General features: G+C 39.3%; 3 protein-coding genes across 3 annotated transcripts; 2 read left to right on the forward strand and 1 right to left on the reverse strand.

Annotated features, from left to right (window-relative positions):
- The first annotated feature begins 1138 nt into the window (after positions 1-1138).
- On the forward strand, positions 1139-16314 carry LOC126579235 (uncharacterized). The gene is made up of 9 exons (XM_050242639.1): positions 1139-1239; positions 10903-11014; positions 11093-11295; positions 11375-11488; positions 11574-11756; positions 11890-13743; positions 15088-15435; positions 15501-15740; positions 15808-16314. Exons 2-9 carry the CDS (start codon positions 10928-10930, stop codon positions 16190-16192), a joined length of 3414 nt encoding a protein of 1137 aa, XP_050098596.1. The 5' UTR covers positions 1139-1239; positions 10903-10927; the 3' UTR covers positions 16193-16314.
- An 82-nt stretch (positions 16315-16396) lies between these two features.
- Positions 16397-17991, forward strand: LOC126579231 (alpha-tocopherol transfer protein-like). Its single transcript, XM_050242636.1, has 3 exons — positions 16397-17022; positions 17098-17473; positions 17538-17991. The coding sequence occupies exons 1-3, from the start codon at positions 16721-16723 to the stop codon at positions 17802-17804; spliced, it is 945 nt and encodes a 314-aa protein (XP_050098593.1). The 5' UTR covers positions 16397-16720; the 3' UTR covers positions 17805-17991.
- A 305-nt stretch (positions 17992-18296) lies between these two features.
- Positions 18297-21248, reverse strand: LOC126579229 (uncharacterized). Its single transcript, XM_050242634.1, has 2 exons — positions 20922-21248; positions 18297-20794 (listed from the first exon to the last, which is right to left on the reverse strand). Exon 2 carries the CDS (start codon positions 20416-20418, stop codon positions 18439-18441), a length of 1980 nt encoding a protein of 659 aa, XP_050098591.1. The 5' UTR covers positions 20419-20794; positions 20922-21248; the 3' UTR covers positions 18297-18438.
- Positions 21249-21311: the final 63 nt, after the last annotated feature.

Below are 21311 nucleotides of genomic sequence, written 5' to 3' on the forward strand. Positions count from 1 at the left end.
TCGCGTGCATCTCATGTTGATCGCGAGTAATTCATTTTAAACCCGGCAATACGCTCTCCGTGGCTCTCTTGGCTCTCCGTCTTTTTTCTATTTCAACGTATCTTTCGCTGAGAAAATGGCTAACCATCGGAAAATCTTACTCACGGGAAACGTAAAACTCAGATTGAATAACCAGACAAGATACAGTGACGAACATCCAAACAGGACCACCTCCACACATGTTACTAACTTCTTCATAAATTCGCCAATTTAAGCCGTACAGCTATTTGGCATTTATGTATATATGCCGATGTAACTTTTTAAAATGCTTTAAATGAATGATTGATTCATTCATATAAAAACTGCATGTCCGTCACTGTATGTAGGAGAGCTGGAGAAAGCGAGTGCGAGAGAGCATTCCTGCTACGACGAAGACAACTTCGTGATGTAGCTATGGGAGCCGTGCCACCTTTCCATGATCATTTTTACGTTTAACGTCGAGTTGTCCAAACGTTGCCGGGGCAAACGTTGCTCAGTAATCAGAGCTCAACGATGAATATAGGTACCCCAAGTGTATCAGGTTAGTTGATATCAGTTGATATAGTTTATACTGCTAAGCCGTAGGTTTGAGGAGTGCTTGGTGTAAAATTGAAGTTTTGTATATATGATAAGTGATGCATTCAGTGAACGTAGTGAAATCAAGTGCCTCGTGGCCAATATAAATTTTCGCGATAAACCTATTTTTTCACTGTTTAGAAGTTGTAAAGAAATCGCAATATTTAAGTGATCATTTAAGGAAAAAAAGAGTGTAAAGCAAACATGACATGTGTGTGTTCAAAATTTAGTTAAACTAAAAACTAAACATAACATCTTGTACTTTTTTAACAGATTAGTTCTCAGTGAGTAAAAGTGAAGCGTATGACTTTAAGCACAATCCAAACAAGTGCACAGTGATTCTTGGATGACCTATCTAAGCAACGATAGTATAATTGCATATTGTGCGTCCCTCAACTTAATTTAGTGGTTTTAGAAATGAAGCGAATTCTGCTTAGAATGTAATGAAGTTGTTACAAAGCAATTCTGCCTTCAGATATTCGATGGAAAATAACTACTAATTACACACATCGTGTACGTAAATTTAAATCAGTTTCAATAAGATTATTAGCGTGACAACTTACTGCTTATCACATTTGCGGCTAACTCTATTCATGTGACACAAACTTATCAGTTATCTGCTGCTTAATAAGGTGAAGTCACTAGGTAATGTATTTTATTTATAGATATATTTTTTAATATTTGACATTTAATCGTGTTACTTGAATGACGTTTTATAAAATTTGTATACAGGATAAAACGTGTTGGAAAACAAAAGTGGCACAACCTATGTACAAAATTTATCACCATGTTCAAAAACCTTAAAGTATTTTCCACGAACTATATAGCATTACAATCTAAATGCAAAGGTATGGTAGAAATTAAGCTAAAACAAGTTGAAGAAAAGCAACCCGTAAGAGGAAACTTCCCTTTAGTTTGCGTTAAAAGCTGTAATGATAATAATCAAAGCTTTTAATTAGTCAGTATCTGAGTATACTAACGAGGGTCATTCATCAACGGAACGGACGAATTTTGTGCAAATCTTAAAATGGTAATGGGTGGAAATTTTGTGTGACCAGGTTAATAAGATGAGCTAATTAATTGGTATTTTATCTCCCGTTTTCTTTTTAAACAAATGAAAATCCGTTCACGAATTTTCATACCATTAACCTTTTTCTCAATTAAAAATTTGCTTAATAACTGCAAATAATTTCATAGATTTCATTTTAAAAAAGCTAGTCTTTTGATTCAAGACACATTATTTTGCGGGTAACAATTTTAAGCCTCTTGTTTTGCACTGAACAGTCAGTATACAGTGTTTGGAAAGCGGAAAACGGAAATACGATTCAAAACGTCGCTATTCAAGTTCGTGCAATACTTTGGTTTACCGTGTGCAACAGTTACGGAGTTTCTTAGATAGTTCCCTATCGGTTTTGGACGCAACGAAGTGTATCGGATGGAACGTCGTTACCAAGTCCTCCACGATTGAAAACTATTTCCGCCCGCCTTGAAACTAACCGCTCAAAATTCCGTAGAAGCATGTACCAAATCCATCACCACCTTCCAATAGCCGCTATTGGAGTTCATTATGTGCGCCTTGGATGATTTTGAAAAATACAGTACATTCGAATCGTCATGGCACTCAGGGCATGCCATCAACTCTCCTCGCTTTTGATTCGCTTGTGTTAGACGAAAAACATAGTGTAAGAACATGTTACATGTGAGGTTCGAATGAAACATAACGGTGTTTTTTTGGCTTCCTGGTTTTACTTACTATGCAAATATTTTTTGCCATTTAGTGCTTACTTATACCATCTACGCAGCTCCTATCGCTCAATTTTGCATTTTCCATAACCAAACCCCTCTTCCGTGTGCATTGTTGTACCTTGGGAAATCCACGGTCGCATAACAATTTAGTGCGTGGCTTTTACGAATCATACGCCCGTACAGTTCTGCCTAGGTGGCATCTGCCATCGTTTCTGTACGAGGAAATTATTTCTATAGGGAGAAATTATGCCTACAGTTAACCATACCGAAAGATCGAAAGCTATGCCTGCCTAACTAACCTCATCATTTTCCGAACGCATGAAGTGAAGAAAATTGTTTCATCGTTTCCTACTGTTTTTTTTTCGTTCCGAGAAAAGGCAGATACTAGCACCAAGTATGGTTGTAGCATTGCTTTACCTAATCAAAAAGCTCAAATGTTTACTTGAATCTCATCTTTGACTGAAACAATACAATGATAATTTGCCACTCAATTAGACTTACTTTAATAGCGTCCTACTAACTTTAGGATGAAAAATTTTTAGATGTGTACGACCCATCAGCCGACCCATGCCCATGTACCAGTTCGTAGACATGGAAGGATCTATACGTTTACTCATTTACTTACACTTAACGACATCCTCATGTTGGAAGGGCGAGTTATACAAGTAACGGTGTAGTACATCTGTTCCAAACACGTGATAAAATAGATGTAACGTGCAAGGAATATATGTAAAGGATTGGAAAAAGCATAATTGAAAACTGTAAAGTGTAAAGAGTAGTGGCCAACCTTTCCCAAACGACATTGACCAGCTATTTGATTTGAGCTTTCCGACAGTAAACAAATGGCGAGACTTGCTAAAGCATTTGGTTTCGGAAGGAATACTTTTCGTAAATTTTTGACTTTCTCGCTAAATATTGTCTTAATGTGAATCGACTTTCCAAGTAGAAATTATTCGAATGGACAGATGTTTTGACGATCACCTTCCCTGCAGATCAGGCCTTTAATGAGGCCGGATTGAAATAAGTATCATACATGAAGGCAAAGAAAAAGCGGTTAACGAAGCAAAACACCCTGCCGGCCATCTTCTACTGTTGTGTACATGTTCAGTTTTTCTTACGACCATCTACTTTTGCTGGCCAAAAAATATGGCAGTGGCAGTGTTTCATAATGAGATTTTAATATTTCTCATACAATATAAAACGATACGATAAAATTTAAATTATCCTGCCAGAGCAATGTCGAAAAACGAAAGTAAACTTCTTTCATACATGAGTTAATGAGAAGAAGTTTTACAAGATTTCTCTTCAAAAGTTTTTTCCTTATTTGCCAGCTAGTAGTAGGTAGTAAACACACAAGCACAGTAACACTCAAGTAAACACAGCATTTTGAATAAATTCAACAACTTCAATCAAATAGCTTACTTTAATCATCATATGGCTATATATATATATCTATATAGTATGCTATACTGTAACGAACGTATAATAATATAGAGCACGTAAAGAAGAATGAAAGAAAGACGATATGAGAAGGAAATGAAAAAGAAAAATACTAATGCTATGGCACGTATAGTGGGCCAAAGCCCCACTTGGAAAGCCAATCCACGTTAAGATGAGGCATGTAGAATCCGTTATTCAATCGTTTTCCAGTCCATGTCGATGGTCTGTGTGGCTGTTGGGCCATGTTTCTTTACTCTATGTCCATTCAATGGACAGTGCAAAAGTGAACATTTGATAACTTTTTGGTTTGAAAACAAAAACAACCCAAATCTCTTCGAAAACATAAATATACCTTATATATATATATATACAGAAAATAAAATTTGTCTTGATAAAGGGTAAACGTGAACTTAATCGCAAGAAAAGACCAAAAACGGTTTCGAAATAAGGGGATCTGAGATTCGGAGTAAATGTTTATGAAAATAATTGCTAAAATGTAGATTCTGCAACAGTACCGCTTTAAGCATTATTTATAAAGAATGTCGATGAACAAGCGTTCTTACAAGTAGATATGCTACAGTACCTACGGACCTTTGTTACAATTCTGTATCATGAGCAGATGTTTGACTTGGGGCAGAAAACCTAGCTAACTCATTAAGCGTGGGACCATAATTATGAATCTTCCTATACACACAACTCTATTTAGCCAACGGCATCCAGGCTAGCATCCAATTTTGCAATGGAAAACATGTTTAATGGCCTGTCACTCAGAAGGAAAACAATTGTGAGAAAAGAATATTGAAAACATTATACCTACGGTAGCTACTTGCTCAATTTTCCCTTGATTCCACCAGGAAAGAAATACCGAGAGCAAAGGTAGAACCGGAACTTACTTTCATTGAAACAAAACATGAAGTTTTCGCAATCGCTGGCGAGATACGAGTAAACCTGAGAATGTTGGGAGAACCGTGTCGAATTGCTTGGAAATAGCAGGAGCTTCTTGTTGATCTTACAATCACGATTCCGTTACTGTTTTTCTACCAAGTATTACAGGCAATGGAATAACATTGAATAGAAGTCATCTTCTCTTATGTTCACATTAACGCTTTGTCGTGATATAGGTTTGTACTAGGACAGAAAAACGAATGAAAAAATATTACGTGACGGAAAAAACATTATACCGGAAAAACGTGGCAATAGGATGAGATATGTTGGAAATGTGGGTAACAAGTTAACATCCATTTAATAAGGTGTGGTGTGTTCTACCATTATCATTGATGTATCATGGTTGCTAAAACAATTGTGATCTTCAATAGTAACACTATCTGGTACAGATCCAAAAAATAACGTATGTATACGTTAGATGTACATAGCATACAGTACCAATGGAAAGAAACCCAAGCAATTTTCTCATTAGTCACTAACATTTACTCGTTACGATTTCTAGTCACTAGCTCATCATGTCTGCGGAGAAACTACCCTCTAAAAGCATGGTAATGAGCAAATATGTAGCAACTACCATCAAAAATTTACCGTCATAGTGAAAGTGTGGCGGGACAACATTCGAACCACAAACCTTGCCATCTCACAAACGAACTTACTAAACGATGAAATTATTTACTACAAGAACTTATCTGATCAAAATGAACCGAATATAAAAATGAATTGAATGGGTGTGAAATATATCCTAGAGAAAAAGAGGGCTTAAAGTGAGTGAAATTAACTCTTTTTTATTATTATTATCATTTTTAAATTGGAGTGCTCCTGGAAAATGCAATGCATTCTGTGGTTCTAGAATCTTTGGCTTTGCAGATGGTTAAAGTTCATTGTATTTATGCGTACTTTTGTGCAATTTTATTTTGTTTGCATGTGACTCGCTTACAATTGAGACGCGCTACAAGTTATTCAATGTGGCTGAGAGAGATATAGTCAAGAACATCCATGGCAAACCCTAACAGAAGGCTAACAAAGATAGTTTTCGATCATCTTTGAAGAAAATTTGGGCCATTATGTATGCATGTATTAGCATAATACACGAACGGTAGTATATTTCCGTCGTTTATAACGATACCCTACAATAGTTTTCAACCAAATGTATGGACGAAGAATCTCATAAGCAAAGCCCTAAAACATACACGACATAATGCAGCCTGTATTCCATTTTTGACTACTGTTTATCTGATCAGTTTGCATAAATATATATGTATTTACTTATGATTAGAGAAATTGATATATTTAACCGAATTCGCTGAGCCAGCATTCTGCGGTATGGACTGTTCTTTCATTATTTGCGTTTCGCCTTGTCTATTGTGAGTTGTTCGACAGAACAGCCCAGAGGATGAAAGATAAACCGGTCGTCATCTGCATCTGCAACATAAGGAGGACTATTAGAATGTGTGTATTCATTTGAGCGAAAGGGGTTAATATGCAGTGGTACAACACTACATGCATACGTTCCGCAAACGATTATCGCCTTTAACGAGTAAAAAACGTATGATATTTTTTGCGTTACACTCGAGTGGAATTCGAAAGTTAATGAGAAATTGGATGAAACCCCAGTGAAATCGGTCGAAACGAAACATATGCAACGCTGCAATTTGTAAATGAACTGGCGAAAGTAAAGAGCTACATCGACCTTGGAGATCCATTTGAATGTGAATTCGAAATTATGGTGCGTTAGTGTCAGGTTAGTAAAGTATGAGAAATAATAAATGATAACAGGAAAACTTTGCTTCTTCTTCTTCTTATATCGTTATACAGGGGTTTATTAGTAACACAGACAAGTGCGATATCTTGAAAGCATTTTAAATAAATAAAAAAAATGGAACTGAAGACGTTACATAATAATTGGCAATTCATTTGTCTTTCAACAATATGAAAACATGTAACAAAAAGTATCATTAACAGACCAGAACACCTAACAACGAATTTCTAAGAATGCTTTTCACCATCTAAATTCTTTATAAAACTGCTAAAAGAGGGGAACGTTTGCCAATGAAATATTAATTTTAATGAAGAAAATTGGATCATTTACTGTATTGCTAAGCAAGTTCACAAATCAGATGCGGTAAGAAAGCGACCATTCAGATTAACAAACGAGCACTAACGCAACGACATAAAAATCTAATGTTGTATCTAAAAATATAATGAGGGCTTAAAACTTATGTTTTTATTCGTCATAAAACACGACACTGGTCTATTTGATTTAGTAGAACTTTAAAGGAAAAATAACGGGATGCAGCAAGAATGCCAGTGACATAGGACTTGCTGTGCTTGCCTTTGCTATGATTGCCAATGATCCTAGCCTCAAGGGAAATAAAAGATACATGTTTGAAATTATTATAAATTTGTTAGAAAATTTCAAATTTCATGGTCACAGATGGCCTTAACTGTGTTTTAAAATCGATGCAAAATAAAATGTGCATGCGGTCTTATTGGTTCTACCGTTACTGTATATCAAAGGAACGTGTGGTAGAGCTTACGTATTGTATATAGGAATGACCGTTACTCCCAGCTGCAGAAGAAGACGCAGGAGAAAGCAGTCATTGGCTTGATCGGGGTCTACATTCAAACTATCCAGCCAAACCGAGCGTTACTTCGCGCGTACCCGGACGGCTCTTAGCTTCGGGTTGAACAAAGAATCACTGTGGCTTTTAAATTACCGTTATGAATAAATTAATATGGGGGAATAGCTATAAATGCTCTAAATGTACTTGATCAAACTCTTTTGCATATAAACATTAATACAAGTTGGTCACTATCTGTATTAATACTGTATTTAATAATGCAAATGCACTTTTCAGTTTATTTCAGTATGTTTAGATCAACAAAAAATTAAGAATATCTTGTGCACTATTACTTACATCACTGCACAGCCTTTCTATACCTTGGAATTATGTTTAATAAACCATGACGATAAATGATTTCGGCTACCTCGAATCATCAAGGTGTCATATCGAACTATTGATTAAATGTTTTATGTTGGCTTCCCATAATAATCTGTTGGTGCTGGACACAGAGTTTAGGTGTTGAAGCGTAGTTGTGGACGGCCAAATCGTGTTATGTTCCACATTGCTTCGTTCCTAGTACTCAAGAACCGGACTACGGTGAAGATCAGGTGGAAATAACGGTGCTTGTTATGTGTGCCTTCCGTTATCCGAGAGCGGTTGTAGATTGTTCGTCGGAAGACCAACCCAGCAATTTATTGCGGTCACTTTGGCTTTTTTCTACAGTTCTCTAGGCATACATCTCATATGATATCCTATGGTGATAAAATTAGATGAAATAAAAAAAAAATCCCAAAGATTCACTTTGATTGATCTATCTTTCTCAGTTTTAGCCAGATGTTTTATCTATGTCAGTTTTCTCTAATTTTATGTGAAATTTTGATATTTCAAAAATGAATAAAATGACCAAAAGTTTATGATCGAGTTTTTAAAAAGAAATGAAGATAGCTTCCTCTAATCAATTATTTTCTATGATTGAAAAACAACACTACAGAAGACATATGCATGTACTAGGAACAGTTTGGGTAAACAAAAAAAAACACAAACGTTTTATTCAATTTTTCAATTCAATAAGGACGTCTTTTCTAATTTGTCTGCAATCTAATTTCCACAACAACAACAAAAACACGACAAGGATGAGTATGACGGTGCATTGCATCAGTATAATGACCTCATAGGTATTCGGAAGCTCATCTATAGATTCAGTTTGCTTTGTAACTCAATGTGTTACGTCGTGTTTCGCTGTGGCAAATGTAGATCGATAAATGGTTTGTACGATCAACTAGAAAGCGCCTCGATGTGGTTGATAGGAGCTCGATCACATGTAACGCTATCGCTACTACGAACTATTCCTACCAACGCTCTCTCTCTTCTTGTGTTCCGGATGCGAAACATTATTCATAATTGTAGTAATTTCTCCGAATTGAAGCAAAATTTCACCCAATTAAGGCATTTCACCGATGAGATGGCTATGCGATCTTTCTACTGCTTGCTAATTGTATTTTTTGAATCCTCTCGATTCAGTTCTGTTATCACATCACACTGACTGCAACATCGATAGCAATGTGAAGGAAATGTTAATTGTGTAGCGATTGGAAGCGCAGCGAGAAACATAGAAAGATCATTTTCTTCTGCTTGCTCTATGTGTCTGTCTTCTATTGCAAAAGCATTCATCGCGGTTGCAAAAGCGTTTTATGCAATTATCTGCAATTGAAAATGTATTATGTTATATCCTGACATAACCTATAGGTAACAATGATATAAATATATTGGTATAATTGCGACTTTCCCCGTAAATGCAATGTGTCAGCCGAATATAGAAAAACCAAAGTTACGGTTGCTAATAGAGCAACAGAGTACAGAGCAGTAAAAAAGAAGTGCCATTGCTTGGAACAACAACAATGTTACGAAAGTTGTTGAAGGACATCTATAACTCCTAAAATCTAACTCTCCGCACCATTTCACAATAAGCAAACGTACTCCACCTTTGCCGATACAGCCTTGAGCCTTCAAATGGAAAACGTCGCAGTTTCAACCGCTTGTTCCAATTATTCATCGTCGTAGGGAAAACTGGTTCGCCAAATGGTTTGACAATGGAATTGAGCTTGAGATGGATATTTACATTAACATAGAAGGCCTCAACGAATCGAACAGCTTTCGTTGATGACCCCTATAAGCTAATCATCAAAAATGTGTTGTATAATAGAAGTGCTGCGGTTTGAGGGTGGGCGTAAAATGATCGAAGATCGCACTCTACCAAACCACATACCAGTTGTAATAATCGATTGAAGGATTCAATCAATACTCCCACCCTGGAATAGTGTCGTGAGCATGATGGCATATTCGGATCACTCAATGAAACATCGTAACCTCTCAAGAGACCACTAGCTGTTCAGTGGCTGAACGAACAGGTTCGAGCTTTTTAATTTCAGTTTGAAATCTCGTTAGGAAGTGTAATGTGCAGCATTGGAAGTTAATAGTTGGCTGCACTATGGAGAATATTCTTAACATGGATTACACTAGCCAAATGTGTGGTCCATATATTGTTGTATCGAGGGCTACTATACGTAAAGTGTGAGTTCTTTGAGTGTGAATCCGTGAGATAAAGTGCGGTTACCTCAGTTGAAGAAAACCGTTTTTACCATTTCCCTATTCATTATCGCTTAATCATTATGTTATAACCCTTGGTTGGTGCTTGTTCAGTGATTGTATATGAGTATTTAAGGAACTGTTTCCCCGGTTCGAATATTTGAATGATACTGATTAATTTTTATTACGGCGAGACCCATCAACCAGTGAGAACCAGCAAAACCACGCCAGAAATGGCACAAAAAAATTATCGAACCTTCCTCATTTGTACGGTCTAGTCCATGGTCCATGTCTCAAATCATGTGACTCAAATGACATTAAATGATGCTTTTTACTTACCATGCTCATATACCATACTAGATCCATTTTTTTTGTCTTTCGGCTTTACATAGCAGAAGAAAGAGGAAACCAGTAGATTTATATTCTATTGCATGGAATAATACATTTTCTGGCTGCCATAGTGTCAGTGTTTGCCTAATGAAATAAGTTGGCATCATAAGCATAATACGCCAACACTGTTTAATGCCTTCCTTCCGTTCAATTCATTAACCGCCCGGACATATGTCTTAAGCATCTTCATTTCATTGGATAACCTATACAGTACATACCAATGTCCACACTTTCCATTTACACTGTATAAAACTGTCGAAATAAATGACTATACTTGCAGTTAATTAACTTTTGCAGAGATTTGAATGCAATTATAGGTGTCGACGATAGTTTTATTAAATTTAAATTTTAATATAAAAATATTCGGAACGTAATCAACGACATTGTATGACCATATAAGCAACATTTACAGCACAAATAAATCCTGTGCACAGAGTTACCATTTTGCCGTTATGAAAGCAAATCTGTAAAATACTCTTCTGACTACCTGTAACTCACAACTTTGGATGATCTTTTGGTGTGAACTATTAATTTACCAGAACCGTTTGCATCAAATTGAATTGGGACGCCAGTTGTTGCGAAATGCCTGTATTTTTTTTAACAATCCTTCTTTTCACTTTCTTTTTTTCTAACCCAGTGATATATCCTACTTTTCACATCCCATGTCGCCAAATGTTGGAAAAAGCATCACACCGAGCATGCCGCCAGAGTTGAACGATGCAATGATGGAATGGAATACAAATGTTAAGGTATGCAACTCTTGTAAATATAGAAACGTAATGTTTCAGAATATCAAAACCTACATTCTTTCTATCTTGGTCAAACAGCAAGAGAACCAGCGTCCACCGGTTTTTAATCCAGAGGATTATGTGTTTTCGCTGAAAAAGTATGGTCGCCGAGGATCAAATGGATGCTTCAAATCAATTTACGACATAAACGCCAACGAAGTTACAGCAAAAAATGACAAAAGTAAGAATGAGAACGCCCACAACCGCTCACATACTCTGCCCCTCAAAACCATAGATCATCGGTAAGACGAGTACTGTTCATCGTACGTATAATATGGACGTGATAACTAACTTAAGCTTCATCTTTTTGGTTATCTGTAGTTCAACGATTGCTGCGCCTGCCTCAATGGATTGTGAAATGTCTCTTCGACAGTTCGGCAGCGTAACAGATTTGTTGACCAAGCTGCGTTCCGATCTGCGCGCTTCTTTTCCAAGGTACGCAATTTGTTCCTGTGGGACAAGTGGAATAATTTTAGTATGTCCAGCAAATAAAATATTTACAATGGTTTCCTTTCCGCAGTTTTGTTCAGGAGTTTGTGTCCAGTCCTCTAGATGGAGTCAGCTTGATGCTGGAGGTACTGCGTGCAGTTCAACTTAGTCAAAGCGCTCCTTTAAACGGTACCACAACGATGCCTCCGGGCGGTATGCCTCGGAACAATCAGTCCTACCAACGTCGAGCCCTTCTAGACGAACTGGCATGCTTGTGAGTAGGTTTTTTATATTACTCTTTAGCGCTATAGCACCTGCGTTTTTTCTTTTAGCAAATTTTTTGATTAATGTTCCTGTTGAATGTTGAAGTTGATTAATGTTCCTGTTTAATATTTATTATATTTTAGACAATGTTTAAGCATCTGTTGCACTAGAAGTCCAGAGGCAGGAGCCCGCTTGGGCACGACATCGATAGGATTACTTCCGCTGGCTGCTGCGGCAACAGGCACCGGAATACGATCAAGGATCGTCGCACTGCAGCTGCTCACGATTGCCTGTGACAAATCAGGTGATGGAACGCAGCGAATTCAGTTGCATGGCCATACGGCAGTTTCGGAGGCCCTGTCGACGCTAAGGTTGCGATGCGCTGAACCGGTCCGGTTTCGGCTGCTCGTGGGAATGCTAAACAGCGGTGGTGGTTCAGGAGAACTGCAGGCTGTCGGAATGAGATTCATCAATACCTTTCTTGAGAGTGCTGAAAACGTACAAACTCGCCTTTACCTGCAGGCTGAGCTCTTCCAGGCCGGATTGGATCCATCACAAATGTGCAAAACCATATCTTCAACATCACCGTGGCTAGAGCGATTGCGTTCGGAGGTGAAGCGTTGGGATGCCATAAGGATTGATATAGAACAGTTACAGCTCCAGGCACGTTCAGCTGAGCAAGTTCGTAGTCGATTGGTGATTTTGGAGCGACGAGTACAAATACTGCATGAAGAAAAGAGTGTTCTCTCGACAATGGAACGGCGTCTCCAAGAACGATGTGCTGAATTGCAGCGGGAGGTGTTACGTCTAAAAGGGACGAACAGTAAAGCTAATGGAAGCGGTTCTCATGAGAATTCGAACACTTCCAGCTTGGAAAAGCGTCCCGTTGCTTTACCGCGCCAGGTACCTCCTGAAGCAAAACGAAACACCTCCTCAGAGAATGACGACGAAGGCATCAGCAGCTCAGAGACCGGTCAATCATCCACGCCCGAACCTCCAAGGTTGTATCCAGCGAAGGATTCCAGTTCAAGTTCGCATAAATTTAGCATATCATTAACTCAGAAAAATACCGCTCCAACGGATGAAGTAAGCGGGCACACGGAGGAAGAAACAAACGACACGATCGATGACGTTATCGAGGAGTTGCAGAACATTGTGAATGATGCGGAGCGCGAAATTTCTGATCAGAATGAGGTCCTCTACAACCATCTAGATGATATTCCTGAACAAATACTATACAGCCTAGAGATCAACAACGAAAATGAGATCGTTCCGGTCAATCTATTGCCTCATCCACCGCGCAAGTCACGCTCACTTGCACATTTGATTTCAAATCCATCGGACGGTGAAGGTTCGGGTTACGATATGCTGCTGGCCAACAATGAAACCAAGGTGGATTTTTTCGATGAAGAAGACGAAGAGAACAGAGCTGCACAGTTGAAGCAATCATTTGGAGAAAATTGTACGGCCAGCAGCTATTTTGTAGCGGCACCCGGAGCGGATGTATCAACCAAGCCTACGCTAGACTCCGTTCCGATGGCTTTACCCGGTCCGGACATTATCAGCTCAGCAGCGGAAGGGACGGTCAACAGCGATCTAGTACCGTTGCATCATCACCATTCTCGCGATAGCCATTTCGTCTCGCAACCGAAAGACTCCAATCGCGCCATTCTAAACGTTATTATGGATGCGCGTGATAAAGAGTCGAGGCTACTTCGAGCACAATCACTCGAAAGGGAACAGCAGGTGACACAACCAGCACCACAGCAATTCAACGGTGTGTTCTTTATGACCGACATGAACAATACTGGAAAGCATCCAAAACCGGACATATCAGCTGCGCTAGATGCAAAAAAGGTGACGAAAAATTTGGATCGACTTGGAGCGTATGGCATCGATTCTATGATTGATATTGTAATGACGAACGAGCAGCGACTGAACAAGGCGAATGCATGCAGAGCTATGTCGAGTAAGCTCACAGGAAATCCTAACTTTAAGTTACGATCCACTTCGGGAGCTGTTCAAGGGACCTGCTACGGGCACAGTGGCGCTGCATTGCCTATAGCTCGTGAAAATAGCAGAAGTCACACGAATATCGCCGGCTCAAAAGTAACAGATCTTCCTTCGGGATTATACTAAGGCATCTTTTGTTAAAATCGGCCACCAACGGATTTGGCCAACCAATTGATGCGAATTCTCAAACCATTACTACAGTGCAATATTTATTTGCTTACTTAAGTTATGATCGCTTTTTATCCAGCTGCTCTTCAGTTAAAACTAGTTATTAGATTGATCATATAGGATACAACTACGCCGAGCTTGCCAAGAAAGTGTTTGTGTTTCGCACTCACAGTCCACGATTACGGCAAACTGAATGGACCAAGCCAACACATATTGGTGGGTTCAATTATTAGCTTGAGAATATAACAACAGTAATTGATGTTTTATTACAATAAAAAATCACTCAAGAAACAATCAAAACTATTATTTCACATCGTGTATGAGTGCTTTGAATAATTTTTAGAGCATACGCAAGGTTTTTGTTTAATCTAGTTTTAACAACAATGCTCTTGATAATACACTGCTGTTAATCTTAGTTCCACATTCAATTTTAAATTCACGTGTATTTTTTTTATACGTATCTATATTTTCATTTGCCATGAAACGGGGAATTAATGACTATAGTAACACATTTTTTACTGTATAGTCACGATCGTTTATCTACCTGTTAGTTTCGAGATAAATCGAGACAATATTAACTCGTTCCCCCATTGATGAGGGAGTGCTACCAATGGAATTGAAGGCAAGAGGCGCATAGATGTAGCAAAATGTACACAAGCTTCATTCCAATCAGTACCGAACGATTCCTCGTACCGCAAGTTGGCGGTCCCTAAAGGTTGGTCTCATCTATCTCTTTTTTATTAGCCCTTTTCTACATTTTTGTCACCAGCGTATGTGTGGCGCCCAAGGACGGCGTTAAAGTTTGCTATCGTAGGAGTTGGAGGAAATTAGGATTACAATTACTAGAAATATGTTCATTCCAAAAGAATAGAAAATTTGGAAAAAAAAGCACTTTTACAGAGTGGACAACTTTGGCTACACGTTCTCCAAATACATGACCAGTTATGAGCATGAACGACAACCGAGATAAGGTATCGCTGCGGTAACTTGGTGTTATTTATCTTGTTGCTGCCATTTATCGCGTGCACCTGGTGGCCTCACATTTGGCTCATGGGTTCGTTCACTGCTAGCAGATAAGCCATCGACAGCGGCCATCACCGATCGGGCCGTACACCGATTCCGGATTTGTCATTGATACTCTAGACGGCTAGCTGTGAAAGATTGAATAACGTGTACTCCTCTGCGAAAACAGCAGAACAGCATACCATGGCACAATTGAGAACGCTGATACCGGAGTTGGCGGAGAAGGCACAGAATGAGTTGAACGAAGTGCCCAATCGTATTCCTGAAGATCTGGCTGCGCTGCGCTCGTGGTTGATAAAGCAGTCCCACCTCAATCCACGCACGGATGATCAGTTTTTGGTGAACTTTTTACGCGGCTGTAAGTACAGTCTGGAGAAGACGAAAGAAAAGCTGGACAATTACTACACCGTTAAGACGGCCATCCCTGAGTTTTTCGAAAACCGTGATCCGTGCAATGAAGCACTGCAAATGTACATGGCGTTCGGGTAAATTGCACAGTCGTGATTTAATGGTTACTTTCGAAAGAATCATGTGTATTTTTTTTATCCAGAGTCAACCTTCCTCTACCGCACACCCTTGAGGTTGACGGACCTCGTTTCATGCTGGTTCGCATGGGTGCGTACGATGCTTCGAAATACTCGATAGTACACGTGATGAAAGTGTGTTATATGATAACTGACCTGTTGTTGGTTAACGACGACACATCCATCATCGCTGGACATCAAGTTTTGGTTGATCTATGTGGTTTAACCTTTGCTTGTATGTCACAGTTTAGCCCAACATTCATCAAGTAAGCTGTTAACAATGAATCAGGGAAACAGAAGGGGTTTCGCTTAAACACTTGCTTGTACTTACAGAAAAATGACTTCGGTTATCGAGGCTTTCCCTATTCGTACCAGAGGAATTCACTTCATCAACCCTTCGTCGGGCTTCGACGCTCTCTATAAGTTGTTTCACGGGTTTTTGAGCAAAAAAATTCAAGAACGAATACAGGTACACGAATCCTTCGAAGCGCTGCACAAGGTCATTCCTAAAAAGTACCTGCCGGAAGAATATGGCGGTAGCGGTGGTCGATTGGATGATATCATTAACGACTGGCAGCGGAAACTGATCGCCAATCGAGACTTTTTCGCCGAAGATGCCAAGTATCGTAACGACGAACGAAAACGACCAGGAAAACCGAAAAATGCGAGCAATTTATTCGGAGTGGAAGGGTCGTTTCGGTCGCTAGAGTTTGATTAGCTTGCAAATAGGAACTACAATTATTGACAACAAGGAAAATATATAGATTTATAAGGTAAAAACATGCTTCAAATAAATGATTCTTATGCGCGTTACGAAAATAGTTGTAACTCGCCCAGTTATATTAATGCCAAACACCATTCGACCCGCCATTGCGAGCTAGGAACGGTAATGGAACAAGATTACCTTAAGGCTTTCTTTAGCTTTATGCCCTGTGGTTACTAAGTGCTAGTCGTGCAATCAAACATAGCCTCCAAACAAATGTTTCTACGTATCGTTGATAAAGCGTCCTTAACAATGGCTGTTCAGTGACTCGATTGTGATAACTGTTGTAGGTACGCGAAGAAGAATTATCAATAGGCGATAACGTTTGAATGGCAGCAATAGTTTATCTGGCGATTACGGATAGCCTCAATCATAAGGCTAATTCACAGGATATCAGTGAATCAGTCCGTTTAAAGTCAGACTGACTTTTGCTACTGTTCAGATTAATAGTCATCCCAGTCGCATACTCCGGCCAAGATCAATATGAGCGCTATTCGTGCTATATCTTCGACGATGGCTGAAATAGCAAGGGTGCAAATCAACGAAGACACCAACCAAGTGGATAGTCATCTTTCAGTGATAAGATCATGGCTCGTAGAGTGTAACTTGCAGTGTGGGCCAATCGACGATCAATTTTTGATGGCATTTCTCCGTGGTTGTAAATTTAGCCTCGAGAAGGCGAAGAAAAAAATTGTGTTGTTTCATAACATTCGCTCCGAACTACCGCAAATTGTTCAAAACAGAGATCCAGTAAATTTGGAAGTCTTACGCGTCATTCGGATGGGGTGAGCAATAGTCCTTACATTCTAAACTTGCTAATCGGATGCGGAATGTGTTGCTAATCGATATACAACTTTCAGCGTTGCTGTTCCCCTGCCCAAGACAGAAAAAATGTCTGATCCAAAGATATTCTTGATTCGTGTCGGACAATTCAATGTTTCTCAATGTACGTTTGCAGATGTAATGAAGGTTGGCACAATGATCAACGATATTCTGATGCGAGACGATGATCAGATGGTGATTTGTGGCATGACTCTCATAATTGATTTGCAAGGTGTTACTAGAAACCACTTGATGCATTTTGAGATGAATTTTCTAAAGAAAGTGGCAATATTGAGTCAGGACGCATCTCCTCTTCGAATGCAGGGCATTCACATCCTTAATCCTCCTCCTGGTTTGCAGACAGCAATGAGTATTTTTAATAGCCTACTTTCAGAAAAAAATCAAAGCAAACGGGTAAGGCATAACGATAGAGTTCATTTTGTAGGACGCATTTAAACGTAGTTTATTTCATTTTCAGATCTTTGTACATGGCCGTGATCTTCCATCGCTTTATAAACATTTTCCACCGACCCTCTTGCCGAAAGAGTACGGCGGAACTCTAGGTTCCGTAGATGATTTTGTACATGAATGGGAAATGAAAATGGTAGAAAACCGGACATACTTATTAGAGATGGCGTCCATTAGCGCTACCCAAAAATCGCCTATCATAGTGGAAAATGCAGGGATAAAGAACGTATCCGCATTTGGTTTTGAGGGCAGCTTTAGAAAGCTCAATTTTGACTAAGATTGATTTTTTGGCGATGGTCATCTCAGCATAGGGTCCGTCCGTGCGGTTTGAGCTATTCGTCTAGTTTCGTTATAGAATGAATAACTAGGCAATTTAAGGAAAATGGATTATGGTTATTGGTTTGTCTTTTGTAGCATGAAATAAAAAAAAAACATCGTTCTGCAAGTAAACGAGTAAAACTAAAGTGTAAAAGTAAAGTGTAGAACTTTAAATTAACTGTCGACTGAAGGAAAGTAGGCTACAGCTAACCATTTACCTTTTGCCGGTGTTTAACGAAGTAATATTATTATTGATTTAACTTAAAGCAAGATCACAATTTGTGCACAATGTTTTCTAGCGATTTTACTATTATTACTAGTAACCGGTGAGATCATCCCTCCGATAAACCCACTCCGATCGCTACCTCGTACGGTTGTCGGAGACAAACTAAGATTGCTTATTAATAGCCCTGTTACATGGAGAACACACGGATATTTTAAAACACCTTAGTAAACTCAGCATTTTAGTATTTTATTAGTTTAAAATGAAACGTTTTCACATTACATTACATTTCTTAAGATAGATTTTACAACAAATGAGTTTGTGGAAAAAAATCTGATAAATTTGACATGCATACAGCTGCCAACCATATTTATCTTCGATTGCGCAATCGACCACGGAAAAAAACTTCTATTTCATTCATCGTAAAATCAGGCGCAGCAAAGGCGACGATTTGGTAGAACATGTTAAAGATGCCATTGAAATCTTTGAATGCAACCACGCCACTTTCTTTTGCACTTCCCGTCCAAGAACATCTCTTCAAGAATTCTTTTTCAAAGAACAAATCAATCAGCTTCGCACAAACGATCTTTCCCTTTCCTTTCCATTGTCCTCTTCCGAACATTTTCGAAGAGCTGAAGATCAATGCTTTGACAAAAGATTGACTCGATGCCTTTTTCTCCAGCGCATGTAGTGCATTGAAGTTATTTACGGGTGACAGTATCGTTTTGGGAAACAATTCCAAAAGACCCTTTTCCCGAGCTATTCGTTTATGCTGTGCTTCTGGTGAATTGGATTCGATTTGATTGTTCACATCCAATAATGGCGCGTTGCTTTTGGAAAATTGACTGTCTATTATTTCAAGAACAATTTTCGATGGACCATCTTCATCCGATGGTATCATATTGGTCGTCGTTAAAGTGCAATCATCCGCCGATGAGACTAATTCTATTGTGGTTATCTCTTCCTGATACTCTTCTATCTTCTCGCTGTTTAGGTCTTCTTTGCCTGCTGTCGCTAATACAAGATTTGACTCGTTGGACACAGCAACTAATTTGGATCGCTTGGAGTTCGTTGCTGAGCCTTCACCTTCTTGTTTAGTTTTAGAACGTGTTTTGGAAATAGGAAGCGTGTTCTGTAAAAAGGTACACATTTCCAGCATGGTGTACTCGGGATCGGAATTGATCACTGTCCTGAAGAGCAAATTAATCGTGTTAGGAAACCGCTCAATAGCTATTTTATCTTTGTATTTGGTACTGCTCGTAAGGCAACAGTTGCACAGGAAATCGCGCTCGAAGAATTGGTCAAGAAGCCGGGAACACACAATTTTTCCTTTGCCTTTATGCAATCCTTCTCCATACATTTTCCCAAAACGGGATATGACTGCTAAAACAAATCCATCGTTCTTGGCTTTTTTCTCTAGCAAACTGAGTTCAGCAAGACTGTTCACTGGCTGGAGGATCTTATTGAGAACGTTTAGAGAAGTGTCACTTGACGTGGACACATCAGATTGTTTCTTTACCGGTGAAATGTTCGCTACTGGAGTCAACTGTTCTGTCTCATAGATAGCATGGCCAGCTAAATGGTTGCTCTCTATCAAATTAGAATCTTGTTTCTTAAATTCCTCATCAATTGTCGCCTGCTCCATCATGTTTTCCTGTTCGACTATGTCTTGTTCCACCATACTATCTTGTTCCACTACACTCTCTAAGCACGTTTCATCAAAGCTCTCATCGATATCGGTGTGTTGTACAGTAATTGTCGATTGCTTTTGCCTTTTTTCATTGGCTCGTCTTTTGGCATACATTATGGCCAATCGGAAAAAGTGTTTCATCTGTTGCGTAGTAAAATCCGGATCTGTATAGATCACTGTCTTATACAACATGTTAAATGTATTCTCGAAGTCTATCAAATCGATGTTTCCTTCCTTTCCGCTCTCTGACCACGAACAGTTGCTCAAGAACTGCACCTCGAACACTCTTTCAATCAGCCTGAGACACACTGTTCTCCCTCTACCCTTGTAATTATGTCTACCGAACATACGCCCAAAACAAATGACCGCAGATGTTACGAAATCTTCGTTACTAGCGTTCTCTTCCAGTTCGAACAGTTCTGCAAGGCTAGTTACGGGCGGAAGGATCGTATTCGGCAGGTGAGGGTCGTTACCGCTGGGTGGGTCGGCTTCAGCAGAGTTTTGCTTGGCAGCGTTCATCGAACCAACCATCTTATTGAGATCTGATAATGATGCTAAGATTGTTCTTAGCGTACACACTGTGATTAAACTATCATCAGAAGTGGAAGACTGCTCAGTTTGAGTGGCTTTTGCCAACGTGAGTTTAGTTGTGGGGCCCATATTGCTTTTAGCGTTGAGCGTCAAGGGTCAGATTATGCACATCAGATTTACCTAACTACCATTACCTTTCTTCCGCGTATGCTGCGTTATTAATTGTCACGACAAATTACACTGTATGCTACTAAGTTGTAGTAATCACCCTCTGACCTTCTAGAGATCGCTACTATGACCACATGGCCCAATTTTTGTGACGCTCTGCAATATTGTTGGTTGCTTTTCTGGTGTTGTTATCTTCGTTGATGTTCTAGTTTGCCCTGTAACGCTTCCGCTCGTGGAATCCGCTATCCTTCGCATGAAATCAACTGGGAAGCCCGATCTCAGTTAGCTGGTAACATCGCTTACAGACCGCTAGACACAACAAAGCCACTTGTTTTAGCTAAAATAAAGATAATAAAACTATTTCAACATTCGTCAATAGAAACCGACGAACGAAAGGGTTTTCGATTCGTATTTAACTTTAGGTTCCATCTATTGCATCTCTCGAGTCTAAAGAAGGTACTTACTGCATGGACGCGGATGTTCTGGATTTGAGCTGTTCCGATTAGGTGCTTTTCGTTCCCGTTGGTAGCTCAACGGGCTAACTGGAGATGTTGCCGGCGCTGTTTCCGATGGTTTCCTTTAAAGACACCCTGTTCTCAGCCGCAGATTGTTGTGCTCTTGTGCGTCGGTTGATCGGTTCTCACAGCGTTGCAAAATGATGCCAACCGCCAACCCCCTGATGATTCGTTTTTCACCTTTTCCGGTTTCGGATGTTGTTGTTTGGCCACGGAATAGCCAGATAGCAATAGAAACAGGTCAAAGAAAAAAAACTTGAAAACCCATTTTTTCACCCAGAGCGGAACGGAACGAAAAAAGGAAAAGCAAACAAAATTATATCCCCCTCCTGGCCGTGT

Source organism: Anopheles aquasalis, chromosome 3, assembly GCF_943734665.1.
Source record: "Anopheles aquasalis chromosome 3, idAnoAquaMG_Q_19, whole genome shotgun sequence".
In the NCBI taxonomy this organism is placed as follows: Eukaryota; Metazoa; Arthropoda; class Insecta; order Diptera; family Culicidae; genus Anopheles; species Anopheles aquasalis.

Excerpts from the sequence above, each read along its gene's own strand:
- LOC126579235 (XM_050242639.1), top strand. The coding sequence starts at position 10,928 with ATGTCGCCAAATGTTGGAAAAAGCATCACACCGAGCATGCCGCCAGAG. Across the intron at positions 11,015-11,092 it reads AATGGAATACAAATGTTAAG|CAAGAGAACCAGCGTCCACC; the intron begins GTATGCAACTCT and ends TTGGTCAAACAG. Across the intron at positions 15,436-15,500 it reads CAAATGTACATGGCGTTCGG|AGTCAACCTTCCTCTACCGC; the intron begins GTAAATTGCACA and ends TTTTTTATCCAG.
- LOC126579231 (XM_050242636.1), top strand. The coding sequence starts at position 16,721 with ATGAGCGCTATTCGTGCTATATCTTCGACGATGGCTGAAATAGCAAGG. Across the intron at positions 17,023-17,097 it reads TTACGCGTCATTCGGATGGG|CGTTGCTGTTCCCCTGCCCA; the intron begins GTGAGCAATAGT and ends TACAACTTTCAG. Across the intron at positions 17,474-17,537 it reads AAAAAAATCAAAGCAAACGG|ATCTTTGTACATGGCCGTGA; the intron begins GTAAGGCATAAC and ends TTTCATTTTCAG.
- LOC126579229 (XM_050242634.1), bottom strand. The coding sequence starts at position 20,418 with ATGGGCCCCACAACTAAACTCACGTTGGCAAAAGCCACTCAAACTGAG.